Source organism: Nycticebus coucang, chromosome 20 (assembly GCF_027406575.1).
Source record: "Nycticebus coucang isolate mNycCou1 chromosome 20, mNycCou1.pri, whole genome shotgun sequence".
NCBI lineage: Eukaryota > Metazoa > Chordata > Mammalia > Primates > Lorisidae > Nycticebus > Nycticebus coucang.
Window position 1 is genome coordinate 31,184,161 of NC_069799.1, and position 16,855 is coordinate 31,201,015.

Consider the following 16,855-nt stretch of genomic DNA (forward strand, 5'->3'; position numbering starts at 1 on the left):
GTTAAGTCTTTTCTATTAAAAGGCCTGGGAAGGTGATTTTACAGGATATAGGTCTCTACCTTAATTTTCAGACTTCATTAAATAATGGGGTAGGCCAGCTGAAAAGCACTAAAAACAGCAGAGGGACTTTAGAGTACCCAGTAAGTTTATATTTTACCTTCCATTTTTACAAAAGATATGAGAGGGAAAGAGAGGCCCTGAATATTCCAGAAGAGGAGAAGTGTGGCTCTCATGTTATGAACATCACTTTCTTTAATGTGACACTGAGAGACAGCTATCCAACAACCAGCCTTACCAGCATCTGAAAGTGGACCTTATTCTGAAGCTAGAGTGTGTCCACCAAACTAAAAGAGTTCCAGAGAGTCAGAGCTCGTTCCGGGATTTCAGAGTCTAGAAGGCAAGTTTGATACCCCATCTGCATAAGAGGGAAATGTCACTTCCAGGGCATCTCTCTCGTAGTGAGGAGACGTCCAAGAACAGGCTGCTTCCTGAGGCATTCCTGACCCCAGGAACCCATAGTCATGGTGCGGGAAGGGCTCTGGCCTGGTGGCTTCTTGCCTGACCCTAGAGTAACTCTGTTCCTGACAACCTTCTTCCCTAGTGGTAGCAACCATTTCAAAAGCTTCCTTGTGCTCTTGGGCACTGATGCTGGCCTGGCTTTCTCTTGCTGTCTCTTCATCCCAATTCTCTGTATAAAGACCTTAAAAATCTGGTTTAATGTTCTGCTTGTGGAGCCAGACGCCCCTTTGTATGCTTTTGAATATCAGGATGAACTGGAGGATGATGTGCATTGTGGAGATGGGAAAAAAAAAAAGAAGGAAATGGAGCAGGGGTAGGTAAGGAGCTATATTACCTGGAAAGCAAAGAGAGTGAGAGCTGTAAGTGTAATAAGTAATGTGCATCAGGCAGCGTGAATTCACAATGTCTAATGTTCCATTACCTTATATTGCTGAAAATGTACACTTTCTTCCCAGATTTTGGCACTAAATGTCACATACGGGGAACAGATGTCAAGTGTGCGATCCCTGGTTTTTGGTTCCAGGTGACACAGCATAGTTACTGGTACCAAGACAGCAGAACAAATGGGCAGAACAAGTAGGTACAAGTGAGCAAAAGGTCAAAGTTTATTAAAGCACAGTACACTCCAGAGAAGGGAGACATCCACCTTATCAAGTGGAGACCACCCTGGGTTAGTGAGATTTCTCCCCTTAATGATAATTTTTCAAATCTCTGTTAAGTGGTGGTGGGGGTAATATATTTACTATTTTTACTAAAAAGGGGGATAAATTCCCGAATGGAGAGTCCTCCCATTTCTATCCCTGTAAATCAATTTCTAGAAGTTGTCATAGTATTTATAAACTGTGATAAAAGTGATTGTAGTCCCAGCTGCTAGGGAAGCTGAGGCAAGAGAATCGCCTGGGCCCAAGGATTTGAAGGTTGCTGCCACAGCACTCTATCAGGGGTTAATAAGTGAGATTCTGTCTCAAAAAAAAAAAAAGTGGTGAGGATTTTACTGTGTTTATAAAAATGAGTCCCTTGAGGCTACTGTCACCTTACTTATATGCATGCTACAAAGACCCTTTTTTTGTGGCTTGGCCATATCTCCACACTGAGGTCTCTCTACCTCTTGAGAGTCATTTTTGTAGAGCAAACATCAGTTCAGTTTTTGAAAGCCTTCCTGAAATGTTTTTCTTCCTTGGCAGCCCACTCTGGGAATTTTGATCCTTATTATCATGGACAAGGGATGCCTTAGAATCATCTGCCCTTGTCTCTCTCCAGCCCTATCAAACAGGATAAACACAATTTTAAGACACGATTGAAATTTGTAGAGAATTTCTTCCATATGAATTACAATTAGAAAAGTATGAGAAATACTTAAAGACATTGTCATATTCTTCACAATTGTAGAATATCTCTATGAATCCTGTTCTGTACTGAAATGTGTGAATCCTGCTTATAGGATTCAACACTGTCTTCACAGTTGTAGGGGTTTTTTATGTCATAAATTTCTTTCTTTTTCTTTTTTTTTTTTTTTGTAGAGACAAGAGTCTCACTTTATGGCCCTCGGTAGAGTGCCGTGGCCTCACACAGCTCACAGCAACCTCCAACTCCTGGGCTTAAGCGATTCTCTTGCCTCAGCCTCCCGAGTAGCCGGGACTATGGGCGCCCTCCACAACGCCCGGCTATTTTTTGGTTGCAGTTTGGCCGGGGCTGGGTTTGAACCCGTCACCCTCGGTATATGGGGCCGGCGCCTTACCGACTGAGCCACAGGCGCCACCCTTTATGTCATAAATTTCATAGAGAAATGTTTGAGCAGAAGTTAAACACTTTTCACCTTCTTCACATTTATAGGCTTTCTGTTCAACATGAATTCTACTGTGTACAGAAAATTGTGATTTCTGGCATAAAGCTTCCACACACCTTCATATTGTGATTTTTCTCTGACATGATTTGTCTTATGTATACTAAGGGCTAAAAATCAGTTAAAATATTTGCCACATTATTCTCATTTGCAAGATTTCTCTCCAATATGAATTTTCTTATGTGTAGTAAACTTTGAGCTCTGGTTAAGTGCATCATCACACTGTTCACAGTTGTGAGATTTCTCTCCTGTGTAAATTCCTATAAGTGTCATTAAGTTATGAACACAAAGTAAGGTACTGTCACATTCTTCCTATTTCTAGGTTTTCAATGTTATCTCATTTTATTTTAATGTACAGGCTGCTTTGACTCTGAGTTAAAGGGTTTGCCACACTATTCATATATGTAACATCTTTCTCCAGAATGAATTTTTTTATGTACAGAAAAGTGAGAGTACGGGTTATAGAATTTGCCACATTTTAGCCATTCATAGGGTTTCTATCCAGAATGAATTCTTTTATGTACAGACAGGGTTGAGTACCAGTTAAAGGCTTTTCCACATTCTTCACATTTGTAGGGTTTCTCTCCAGAATGAATTCTTTTATGTACACAAAGGTGTGAGTACTGGTTAAAGGTTTTGCCACATTCTTCACATTTGTAGTGTTTCTCACCAGAATGAATTCTTTTATGTACAGAAAAGTGTGTGTACTGGTAAAAGACTTTTCCACATTCTTCACATTTGTAGGGTTTCTCTCCAGAATGAATTCTCTTATGTCTAGAAAGGTGTGAGGAATCGTTAAAGGCTTTGCCACATTCTTCACATTTGTAGGGTTTCTCTCTAGTATGAATTCTTTTATGTACAGAAAGATTTGAGGAATCGTGAAAGGCTTTTCCACATTCTTCACATTTGTAAGGTTTTTCTCCAGAATGAATTCTTTTATGTACAGAAAGGTGTGAGTACCGGTTAAAAGTTTTGCCACATTCTTCACATTTGTATGGTTTCTCCCCAGAATGAATTTTTTGATGTACAGAAAGGGTTGAGGAACCCTTAAAGGCTTTTCCACACTGTTCACATTTGTAGGGTTTCTCTCCAGAATGAATTCTTTTATGTACAGAAAGGTATGAGTACTGGTTAAAGGCTTTGCCACATTCTTCACATTTATAGGGCTTCTCCCCAGAGTGAATTCTTTTATGTACAGAAAAGTTTGAGTACCGGTTAAAGGCTTTCCCACATTCTACACATTTGTAGGGTTTCTGTCCAGAATGAATTCTTTTATGTGCAGAAAGGTATGAGTACTGGTTAAAGGCTTTGCCACATTCTTCACATTTGTAGGGCTTCTCCCCAGAGTGAATTCTTTTATGTACAGAAAAGTTTGAGTACTGATTAAAGGCTTTTCCACATTCTTCACATTTATAGGGTTTCTCTCCAGAATGAATTCTTTTATGTACAGAAAGGGTTGAGGAATCCTTAAAGGCTTTTCCACATTGTTCACATTTGTAGGGTTTCTCTCCAGAATGAATTCTTTTATGTACAGAAAGGGTTGAGGAATCGTTAAAAGTTTTTCCACATTCTTCACATTTGTAGGGTTTCTCTCCAGAATGAATTTTTTTATGTCTAGAAAGGTATGAGTACTGGTGAAAGGTTTTGCCACATTCTTGACATTTGCAGGGTTTCCCTCCAGAATGAATTCTCTTATGTCTAGAAAGGTGTGAGGAATCAATAAAGGCTTTTCCACATTCTTCACATTTGTATGGTTTCTCCCCAGAATGAATTCTTTTATGAACAGAAAGAGTTGAGGAATCTTTAAAGGCTTTTCCACATTCTTCACATTTGTAGGGTTTCTCTCCAGAATGAATTGTTTTATGTCTAGAAAGGGATGAGTACCGGTTAAAGGCTTTGCCACATTCTTCACATTTGTAGGGTTTTTCCCCAGAATGAATTCTTTGATGCACAAAAAGGTTTGAGTAATTGTTAAAGGCTTTGCCACATTCTTTACATTTGTAGGGTTTCTCTAGGTTATAAATTGTCTTATAGTTAGAATATGTTGAGCTATGGCTAAGACACTTGTCATCATTCTCACAATGGGAGATTTTCTCTGCAGTATGAAGTCCCCGGTATTCAGGCAGTCTTGAGCAAGATTTAAAGACTCTACAACATTCTTTACATTTGCACTGCTTTTCCACAAAATGGATTATCTTATGTTTACCAGCTTTTGAGCATAGTTGTAAGGCTTTCCCATATTTATTACATTCCAATGTTATTTCCCCGGTATGTGTCATCTTATGTCTATTTACATTTGATACTTTTCTGACAACTTGGAAACATTTACTGCATTCGTAGGTTTTACCATGCATAGCTGTTAAACTTTCGTTTAGTCCATTGTAACATACTTTCTGCTGCTTATACTCACCCACCCTATCCCAGTCTTTTATTGAGTTGAAATTCTCAGGGCTATCATTTCATATCTTCTCAGGATTATCTCTGATAATAAAATATTCACGCCCAGCACTTGTGAATTGCTCTGGGTAGAATGATTAGATATAACTGAAAGAAATTTAAAAATACAAAATTATGCCATGAGTTTCATCACAATTGAATGAATATACATCACAAATTTTCTCTGTAAAATTATGCCCAGCACAGAAGCAAGATGGCACAGGACAGCACAAATGCCCTAATAATTTTTGAAATACATGTAAGTAAGAAATATATACTGCATTTTAGGGATTATAAAAACGAAGTGAGAATTTTCAGCCCACAAGGTGAGCACAATGTGAAGAGGCATATACAGGCTGGTTGCAGTGGTTAATGTCTGTAAACGTAGCACTCTGGAAGAGTGAGTGGGTTGATTGTCTGAACACAGGCATTTGAGAGCAGTCTGAGCCAGAGTGAAACCCTGTTTATACCACAAATAGAAAAAATTAGTGGGGTGAGTGGCAGACCCCTGTAGTCCCAGCAACTCAGGAAGCTGAGGCGAGAGTATCTCTCAAGCCCAGGAGGTTGAGGTTGCTGTTAACTATAATACCACAGCATTCTATCCATGGTGAAAGACACTCTGTCTCAAAAATATATAAATACATAAAGTCAAATAAGAAAAAAATGATAATGACAAAAGGTACAAAATATAAGAAGAAAAGTTCATTCTACTTATAGACCACAGACATGCCCCCATCTGAAAACAACATTGTCCATATGAAAGCAAACTTTTTCCTCACAAGAAAAATAGAGACCTACATTAACTCTACTGACTTCTCAGGGCTTTTCTAAAGATAGGCTGTTTCTCCCATAAGGGAGAGTGCTGAAGGGAATGGTGCAATTCTTTTTCTTTTTTTTTGTAGTTTTCGGCTGAGGCTGGGTTTGAATCTGCCACTTCCAGCATATGGGGCCGGAACCCTACTCATTTGAGGCACAGGCACTGCCCAAGAATGGTGCAGTTTTTATAAAACTAACTGGGAGAGCTGAAAGCAAAGGTAAAATATTGTTATAGCATCAGAGATACTCTAAGACAATGGACAGATTCAGGTCTAGCAAGTGATTACAAGCTCTTAGGAGGAAATGGGGGGGGGGAATGCTTCCGCTAGAAAATAGCCACACAATTTCACAGGCAAAACAATTTCAGAATGTATACTGAACTGCCTCAAGTCTTTAGTATAATTTGTGTCAGAGTCTTGTAAGGTAAAGCCACATCATGCCTTTTGTGAAAGGTGCCTTATGAGGCTCCGTGCCCATAGCACAGTGGTTATGGTGCCAGCCACAGACCACCAAGGCTGGCGGTTTAGAACCCAGCCTGGTTCAGCTTAACAACAATGATAACTACAACAAAAAACTAGCCGGTCATTGTAGCAGGCACCTGTAGTCACAGCTACTTGGGAGGCTGAAGCAAGAAGATTCCTTGAGCCCGAAAGTTTGAGGTTGCTATAAGCTATGACACCACGAAGTTCTACCCAGGGTTTCAAATTGAGACTCTGTTCCAAACTAATTTTAAAAAATTAAAAAGAAGAATAGGGCCAGACACGATGGCTCACACATGTAAACCCAACACCTGAAAGGCCAAGGTGAGAGGATTGCTTGAGTTTGTGAGTTTGAGACAAGCCTGAGCAAGAGCAAGACTCTGATTCTACAGTAAAAACAGTAAAAACAGTAAAAATATTAGCCAGTCCTTGTGGAGAAACCTGTAGTCCCAGCTACTTGAGAGGCTGAGACTGAAAAATCACTTGAACCAAGATGGTCAAGATTGCTCTGTGCTATGCTGATGCCATGGCACGCTGGTCTGATGGCAACACAGTGAGCCTTTGTCTCAATGAGAAAATAAACATAAGAAATGAAAACAAGAACAGAGGTCCCTTTATGTAAAAAGAGAAAGAAACCCAGGCTACCCAGAAATCATTTCCAATTAAACTGAGCTTCCCTAATCACATTGCATTGTGTGGTTTCCTCCTTCAACTTTGGACCTCTGACCAGTGTAATCTGCTTCATTCGCTCCAACCTACCTGGATGCTTGACCACTGTCTGGCGAGTCTTCACCTTCCAGGGTTCTTTCCTTTGCTCCAGACAGGTGATGAGGTCTGGCTTAGAGACAGCAAGTCCTGTTTCATTAGAAAAAAAACATAACGTGATGCTTGGTGGGCTTCACCAGTCAATAATCTAGAACCTTCCTAGATAGAGAACACAACATTTTAGAGATCCTAAAAGAATTATCTAAAAATAGAGTTTCTGACAAAAACTTTATAATATTTAAAAGCATTTAAAATGGTCCACTACCCAGTACTACGGAAATAAAATTTGGGGCTAGAAACTAGACTTAAAGGTATGGGCCACAATTATAAGCCTCCACATTTTTGAAATTACCATCAATGTAGGGAAGGATATTTATCAGCTCAAGAAAGACTAAGATTAATGCCAAGATAACATCTGAAGTATTTTCTTTTTTATACCAAGAACTTATGTTTTCCTTAGAAACAACAATCTGAAACTAATGCAGTCAAAGAAGAATCTCCACAAAACCCACCTACAGAGAAACAATCTGAAATGCTTAGTGTACAGTTGAGAAATTTGTATGTAAGTTATCCTCACCAAGGAAGACCAGGTTTCTGTAGGTCTCTAACATGACATCCCGATACAAATTCTGCTGAGCACGGTCCAGACAGTCCCACTCATCCACAGAGAATTCTATAGACACATCTCTGAAGGTCAACAGTTCCTGAAAAAAAAAAACTACAAATCTAAAAAAAAAAACAATATTTATCATGATGCCATGAGAAGACTTAATTTCATTTTTACATCAATGAGTGGGTGAGAACTTCTTTTGACTTACATGACTGAATGGTATTATGTGATAAGTACAGCAGAGAGATAGTCCCTCATGTGCTCCCTAACACTGAGGAAAGAGGATGGGATAACATCCACAACCCCAGTGTAGACACTGTGCTTTTTGGCTTTACGATGCAAAAATACGGCCACCAATACAGGCATGTGGATTCTTGTGCCTACTTAAATCATTCACTATAAGCTGTGAGTATTTCTTACGTGAAAATATCATGGTGATGTAAATAGAAGCCCTAAGATTTTTACGTGTGCAAGCATGAACTGGAGATCTTGTCAAATGCAGCTTTTTTGTGGGTTTTTTTGAGACATAGTCTCAGTAGGTCGTCCTCGGTAGAGTGAAAGGGCATCACAGCTCACAGTAACCTCCACCTCTCAGGCTTCAGCAATTCTCTTGCCTCAGCTTCCCAAGTAGCTGTGGCTCCAGGCACCCAAACACCCACCTATTTCCCGCCTATTTTCTTCTTGCAGTTGTCACTGTTGTTTAGCTGGCCTGGCCTGGGCAACGACCATCCAGCCTTGGTGCATGTGGCTGGCAAGTAACCACTGTGCTATGGGCGCCAAGACTCAAATGCAGTTTTTTATTCAGAAGATACTAGGTGAAGCTTTATTTTTGAATTTTTTTTTTTTTTTTTTTTTTGTAGAGACAGAGTCTCACTGTACCGCCCTCGGGTAGAGTGCCATGACATCACACAGCTCACAGCAACCTCTAACTCTTGAGCTTATGCGATTCTCTTGCATCAGCCTCCCAAGTAGCAGGGACTACAAGCGCCTGCCACAAAGCCGGCTATTTTTTTGTTGCAGTTTGGCTGGGGCTGGGTTTGAACCAGCCACCCTTGGCATATGGGGCCGGCGCCCTACTAACTGAGCCACAGGCACCGCCCTATTTTTGAATTTCTAACAAGCTCAACAGGGATGCCACAGGTGGGACTGGATTTATCCCAGTTGAATGTTGACCCAGTAAACAACTATTAGAGCCTTTATTTTCTAAACAAGGTATAAAAAGAAAATCTCACAAGGTGCATATGAGTTGATACTCTCCCCAAAGTACTTAATCATTTTCTGATAAAAAACACTTTTAAAATGTTTTTTCAAAGTTGAAAGTACAGGCTTGGCGCCTGTAGCTCAGCGGTGAGACTGCCAGCCACACACACCTGAGCGGGTGGGTTCAAAGCCAGCCCAGGTCTCCTAAACAACAATGACAACTACAACCAAAAATTAGCCAAACATTGTGGGAGGCTCCTGCAGTCCCAGCTACTTGGGAGGCTGAGGCAAGAAAATTGCTTAAGCCCAAGAGTTGGAGGATGCTCTGAGCTGTGACACCAAGGGTGACACCTTGAGACTCTGTCTCAAAAAAACAAAACAAAACAAAACAAAAACACGCTAAAGGTACAGATACCTACACTATCTTCTAATCTTTAATGCTATCTTTAAAAACTCTTTTTTAGCATCCGAGAAAGCAAGGCTTTTCTAATAATTCTGATTTTGAGAACCTTGAGTTACTTTAGGCCGTTCATGCCATCTTTTGTAAACTGCACGTGTGTCACCTTATTTTACACAGCAGCGAGGGGGCTTCTGGACTGAAACTGAGCAGTACGTAGTCCCCTGCTTTGCTAATATCCAATGACCCAACATCATCCACACTGGGTAATATGGGGATCCACTTATTTCCCTTTAAAATAGGCACAAGGGAACATTTGCAGAACTACAGGACATAATTTTTTATAAACATAAATTTGTGATGAAAATTCTCCAGTGCATATGGGAATTTGGATGGAGAGAATGGAGAGAAGACACTGCTGTATATGGAGGGGAAGAGGATTTCTCAGAGCCTCTTCACTGTTACAAGAAAAGGGCAAAAAAGTATTTGTTTTGTTTTGTTTTTTTTAATTTCAGTTTGCTTGTTCATTCTTCTTTGTTTGAAGTACTGCTTTTTTGTTCATTTTCTTCTTCCTCTGGCAGTGCTGGCTGTTTCTGATGTTGTTAGTAGAGACAGGGGTCTTACTCTGGCTCACTGCTGCTCATACTGGTCTTGAACCTCTGAGCTCAGACAATCCACCTGCCTCGGCCTCCCGCAGTGCTGGGACCACAGGCATGAGCCACCACGCCCGGCCGGCAAAAAAGTATTTGAAACAAGCTCATTAGGTAGGAACATCACAAGTAGAGAAGAAGATTTCCAACTTCAAAATGAAAGATAATGCAGGAGAAAAGGCAGTCACAACCCTGTGTTAGGACCTATTTAGCTGAGAAGCAACCAGTTCTTTCTCTTTCCTTGCCTGATCTTGATTTCCTTCTCAGGTGAGATTACCAGGATATATATTTCCAAACAAGGAGCCCGAGGCACACTAATGGGAGGTCCTGCAGCACAACAGGAACTCTGGCAAGGGTCGCTATCTCCTGGACTATTTATATTTCAAAACAATGAATCATGAGCCCTGGAGAAAGACAGACCTGAATTTGAAAAGGAGGTAAGAAGATTATTTATCTGGTAAAATTATATACTTATATTTCAAAGAGGCAGAAAAAAAAACACACACAAAATTTTCTAAATTAAAATCTTTGAGAAAAAGGAGGAGAGCAAAACCTTTGCATTCAAATTTGGGTATTCGTCTGGTATTTCTTTTTTTTTTTTTTGTAGAGACAGAGTCTCACTTTATCGCCCTTGGTAGAGTGCCGTGGCGTCACACAGCTCACAGCAACCTCCAACTCCTAGGCTTAGGCGATTCTCTTGCCTCAGCCTCCCAAGTAGCTGGGATTACAGGCGCCCGCCACAACACCCGGCTATTTTTTTTGTTGTTGTTGCAGTTTGGCCGGGGCCGGGTTTGAACCCACCACCCTCGGCATGTGGGGCCGGCGCCCTACCCGCTGAGCCACAGGCGCCGCCCTCGTCTGGTATTTCTAATTTCCATCTGCTCTTACATCACACAGGTCTAGGGTCACTTCCTTGAACTCATGGACATAATTTCAGGAGACACAGACAGCCACCACAGAGACAGCATGAAAGAGGGTTTATGGAATGAAAATAATCAGAAGACAGGTGCTATCAAGGACCCCTGAGAGAGGGCAGTGTAGAGTTTGTTCAAGTACTGGTTCAGCTATTGGCCTGTAAAAGAAACTAAAAATCTTAGGACCAACTCTTTATGCAAAAGCAGAGGTCAAGCCCAGAGACTGAGTCACTTAAGACCTGGTTTTTTTAGAGACAGAGTCTCACTCTGTCACCCTTGGTAGAGTGCTGTAGTGTCACAGCTCACAGCAACCTCCAGCTCCTGGGCTTAGGTGATTTTCTTACCTCAGCCTCCAAGTATCCGGGACTTCAGGCACCCACCACAACACCCAGCTATTTTTTTGTTGCAATTTGGTCGGAGCTGGGTTTGAACCCACCACCCTTGGTATTTGGGGCCAGCGCCCTACTCACTGAGCCACAGGCACCGCCCTCCACCTCCTTACAATAGAATAAAATGACCTGAATGATAGGGCAAAAACGGAGAACAGGAACACCAAAACAAGGGCACAAGTCCTGCTTAGGTTTGAGGTTGCTATGAGCTGTGACACAGGGCATTCTACCCAGGGTGATAGCTTAAGGTGCTGTCTCAAAAAAAAAAAAAAAAGAAAAGAAGAAAAATTCCCCTCTGTATCAAACTAAGGAGTGCACTAAAGCCCTGTAAAAACTTAATCTAAGGCCTCTGCTTTTGGACTGTGTAAGCTATTTCTATATGTGCTTAAAAGACAGAAGACAGGGATTTAGTCTTGGAGTACTGATGGAAGAACTTGGCACTATTCCCAGACCAGCAGCATATTTCTATAAACAATTAAACTTTCTTTTTTTTAGAGACAGAGTCTCACTTTATAATTGCCCTCAGTAGAGTGCCTTGGTGTCACATAGCTCACAGCAACCTCCAGCTTCTAGGCTTAGGCGATTCTCCTGCCTCAGCCTCCTGAGTAGCTGGGAATACAGGCACCCACCATAACACCCAGCTATTTTTTTGTTGCAGTTCAGTCAGGGCTGGGTTCGAACCCACCACCCTTGGTATATGGGGCTAGCGCCCTACTCACTGAGCCACAACAACTATGGTTCATGTCCCCCATCAAGTCTTTTTTTTACTTAAGCAAAAAAGAAACTCCTAGTTAACTACAGAGAGCATGAGAAGTTTTCAAGCTATTGATGGAGCTAAGGAAATTTCACCCCAAAATGTCACTCCTTGGTATAAAGATTATTTTGAATTAAAGGCCATTCATGTTCAGAAAACACTCGAAATTTTCCTCTATCTATAAAAACTAATTAACCGGATTGGGGAACAAAAGGGGGTACAGACTTCCTTTTTTGAATGCTAGGGACCTGGCCCCAAATCATTTAAAATACAATACCTGTCTCTGAGGTTAATTTACATGTGAATCTGTTTCTCCTGTCTACACATCCATCCCCTAGCAACCACTTGCTGCACCTATAGTTTGCATTCTCTACCCTCCCTACTAAAATGCATCTATAAAAGTCTGTGACCATCACTGAGCCACTGGGTAATCATTCTTGCAGTTCCCCTCTTCTGCATAGTATGTGGAAAGAAACCTTACTCTTAATAATATGCCATAATTGTGAACTGATCTTTCAGTGAAACAACCAAGGGAAAAGGGCAAGTTTTGCTGTGCTCCCTACACTATATTACTAACACTGACCTACAACTACAAGTGATAAGTGGACTGAACCCAGCCACACTACTTCCTAACCTTAATCAAGAACCAAAAAAACATGAATGTTTAGAGGTAACTGAACAAGCCTTTTCTAGCCAAGGAGATTCTGTCAGACAACCCTTCCAAAGAAGTAGACGGGACTCCATGTATATACGGAAGCAGTTATATTGAAAAAGGAACACGAAGGGCAAGTGATACAGTAGTGATTACAGAAAGGTTGCTAGAAATGAAAGCCCCTGCACCAGGGACATCAGCCCAAAAGCTGAACTAATGGCCCTAACCAGGACATTAGAACGTCAAAAAGTAAAACACTAAACATTACATGGACTTCAAATTTTCTTATCTAATTCTTCATACTCAATATGCCATATATAAGAAGGAGAATACTGGCGGCGCCTGTGGCTCAAAGGGGTAGGGCACTGGCCCCATATGCTGGAGGTGGCAGGTTCAAACCCAGCCCTGGCCAAAAACCACAACAACAAAAAAAATAAATAAAAATTAAAAAAAAGTTAAAAGAAGGAGATTACTAGGGCAGGGAAAAATACTTGTTAAAAACATTTCAGTTTTACAATTATTAGAAACTGCCTTGCTTCCCTGCACAGTGACAGTCACGCATTGCACAGGACACCAGAAAAGATTTAATCCTGTGCCAACAAAAAACCAGAGGGTGACAAAATGAGACTCTGTCTCTTTAAAAAAAAAAAAAAAAGAAGAAGGCTGAAGAAATACAATCCTAAGTCATCTTCCTCTTAAGACTTGTCATACACAGCTGTGTGCTTACCCCAGAACCTTGACCCATTTCGGTGAAATAAAAATGTATAGCCTGATTTAGCCCACAATGTCATAAATGTCTTATTTCTGTCTTACTAGAAGTACTTATGTAGAACAGCTATTTACTTCATGCCTAATGGAGATGTGTACCTGCTAGAACTAATCAGAAATGTCACATTTCTCCCACATATCCACAAGATTATCACATACTCAGATATTTACAGTTAAAATACAAACACTACCATCAAGAAAAGAGATATATTTCCTATACAACTGAAAACTGTAACTACTAATTATAAATATATTAACTTTAAAAGGTCCCCTTTCCGATATCTTAATAATTCCTTATTTAACTGTAACTTAACTGCCTTTGTACCTTGCGCCAATATACACGCCATATTAACCTGAAGATAGTTCTTATTACATGGCACCCAGGCTTTTTCATATATCTCTGCTACAACATAGGAAAACCTTGTTCGCTAAGATTAACTCCTTTTCTACCCTGGATACAAAACTTTTAAATCCAACCAGTCTAAAGTAACTTAAGATATTACCCTCCCTAAAAACTATCATAGCCAACTGCATCTTTTTAATCCTGCTAAATACACCACTTTACCCATTTGTGTCATATCAACACTAGCTATTGGACTCAATCTGAAGACTAATTCATTTGCCTATGACATCATCAAGGTCCTTAATACAACTTCTCAAGCCATAAATGCTGAACATTGAATTAAAATAAGTACAAGATGTTACACTAAAAAAAAATCAAGTAGCCATTATTGAGTACTAAAACACAATCATAGATGTAAAAATATTTAAAAAATATATACTGCTTCAATTTATCTAACAGTTACCAACTCATTAAAACTAAGTTGAAATGGGCTCAGTGCTGGTAATACAGTGGTTACAACGCCAGTCACATAAACCGAGGGTGGTGGCTTTGAATCCAGCCCCAGCCAGCTACACAACAATGTCAACTGCAACAAAAAATAGTGGGACTTTGAGGCGGTCACCTGTAGTCCCAGGTCTTCAGGAGGTTGAGGCAAAAGAATCGCTTAAGCCCAAGAGTTTGAGGTTGTTGTGAGCTGTGACACCACAGCACCCTACCAAGGATGACATAGTGTGACTCTGTCTCAAAAACAAACAAACAAAAAAGGCTGGTGGCGGCTCCTGTGGCTCAAAGGAGTGGGGCGCCGGTCCCATATACCAGAGTTGGCGGGTTCAAACCTGGCCCTGGCCAAAAACTGCAAAAAAAAATAATAATAATAATTAATTAAAAAAAAAAATAAGGCTCAGCATCCATAGCTCCAGTGGGTAAGGTGCCAGCCACACACACCAGAAAGGCAGGGTCAAATCCCAGGCCTGCCAAACAACAATGACAACTACAACCATGATTAAAAAAAAAAAAAAAAAAGCCAGGCATTGTGGCAGGCTCCAGTAGTACCAGCTACTTTAGAGACTGAGGTAAGAGAATTACTTAAGCCTAAGAGCTGGAAGTTGCTGTGAGCTGCCATGTAACAGCACTCTACCCACGGCAACGTCTTGAGGCTCTGTGTCAAAAAATAAAAATAAGTTAAAGTGTATACATGACATAGTCCAAAAAAATACAACAAATAACATTTTTCAGAATATCCAACACTTCCTATCTAAAGTATTCTCATAATAACCGAACAATACCTAAATCCAAACCTTTATGCTGTAAGTTGCAAGCTTTTTACTTTGTTACAAAATACATTGCATACCATTCATATGTACCCGCTGTTTCACAAATTTCAAAAAACAAAATTAAAAGCACAGCACCCATGTGAGTTTAACTAATCATAACAATTATTGTGGGAAGGGGCTGTGAGGTGGCCAGGGCCCATCACAGCCAGGGAAAGCCTTCAGGGAACGACTCCCTCCCCCACCCCCCAGCCACTTCTCCTTGATTAACATTCTTTTCAACTGCCAGAAGTCACATAGCCCCTACCTACTTTCCTTATTACAGCTTTTCCTCTTTAAAGTTAATCCTTACCCCAGATGTTAATATTTACCTTATTAAAGATACTTTATAAAAGCTGCTTCCACAGTTCCGTGCTGGCTGCAGACAGACCTTCCTACCCCATCCTATCTCTACCCTCATGTGTGTTTTATATATTTCTTGCGTGTCTTTCTTTCTAATTTTCCACCACTTCCACTCAGGTTATCTCCTCCTCCTTGCACTGGGTCTCAAGAAATTATTTCCATTTGAAATCCATTTCATAGACATGAAAATAAAATAAATAAAAGTAGAGACTAGGGTAGACACAGACACCCCCACACACCTTCTTAGCTATTTGTGAACTGAGAATGCACTTGAAAACATAGGAGTAAGTCAGTAAAACAGGCTAAACCAGAAATAGGGAATAAAGATTAAAAAAAGAGAAAAGAAACCCGAGGAAGTAATGAGGCACTATAGAACAAGTTCATATCATGTTTAATGATTTTTTTGATGATTTTCTTCGGTAAGTTTTTGATTGTTACATATTTTTAACTGCCCACATGCTGTTATCACATAAGTATATTTTTAATATACTTTGGAAATTATCCCCTATACAAATTCTTAAAATGTGTTACACAGACAAAATATTTTTAAAATTACTCCCGCTGCTCCCCAGAATTGCCGGCCTTTCCGATAATGAAGCCTTTTCACGAATCAACTTCCTGTCTCTGTGTTTAACTAGGATTACAGGCAACCGAGCCACTTTTGGTTTGGCAACAGTTTGACCCACCGTTCCAGGCCCTAAGTTTATTTTTAACAGAATGGGGGGATTGGGGGACCCACAGACTACAGCCCCTCCCAGGAACAAGCCCCACACACCCAGCTGGGATTCTTCCTGAGGACCCTTCCACTGTCACCACGTGGAAGGAGCACCCGGCGCTGCAGGCACACAGCTGCGCAAAGAGAGCTCTGGGCCGTGGTCAACCCGCGAAGGGGCCACAGCAATAGTCCCCGCTGCCTGCCCCACTCCATCTTTTGCTCACAGTGTCTGAGGGCCAAGGGTACCAGTGGCAAACTTCACTCTGAACACTGTAAAATTGAAGTGAAATTGCCGGGTTCCGCCACTGTCACTTCTGGCCCCAACCACGCCCCTCCCCTTCTCACCCAGTCTCCGGTACGCACCATTTCCCAGCTTCCGGGATGTCCCGGTGTCGTCCCTACAGATCTTCGGGTACGTGCAGGTCACAAGGTGACAGAGGCGGCTCTCGAGACACCTGGATTCTCTAGGACACGCAAAAGCTGAAGAGGGTAGCCCAGATCATGCCCAGGGAAAGAGAAGAATGCTGCTCAGGATTCCCGGAGCCGCCGTCTTCTTTCTGGCTGTGCATCTGATTGGATAGTTCATTATGGAGCATCCCTAATTGGACAGGGCCTCAGGCCCCACCTCCTTAACCTTAAGTGACAGGATGCCATCCAACAAGAGACTGAAAGAGGCAAGAACCCTAATAGTTTCTTCACCACAGCCCCCCCCCTTTTTTTTTTAATCAAGGACAAGGACAATGACTTTATTCATCTGGACATTCCAGGGACCCCATACTTGCCACAGAGTAGCTGTTTAATAAATTTCGACTAAAGGAATGAAAAACCATTTGCGGAGTGTTTACTCTGAGCTAGGCTTCCACACTTACTATTTCAGTAGGAATTACGGTTTGCTTTGCAGGCATTTTCAATATACATTATGATGTCTAGCT

At 41.1% G+C, this 16,855-nt stretch overlaps 1 protein-coding gene across 1 annotated transcript; it reads right to left on the reverse strand.

The window, feature by feature from the left end:
* Window positions 1-1,117: 1,117 nt before the first annotated feature.
* On the reverse strand, window positions 1,118-16,455 carry LOC128572327 (zinc finger protein 107-like). Its single transcript, XM_053572154.1, has 4 exons — window positions 16,287-16,455; window positions 7,436-7,562; window positions 6,853-6,948; window positions 1,118-4,906 (listed from the first exon to the last, which is right to left on the reverse strand). The coding sequence occupies exon 4, from the start codon at window positions 4,714-4,716 to the stop codon at window positions 2,860-2,862; it is 1,857 nt and encodes a 618-aa protein (XP_053428129.1). The 5' UTR covers window positions 4,717-4,906; window positions 6,853-6,948; window positions 7,436-7,562; window positions 16,287-16,455; the 3' UTR covers window positions 1,118-2,859.
* Window positions 16,456-16,855: the final 400 nt, after the last annotated feature.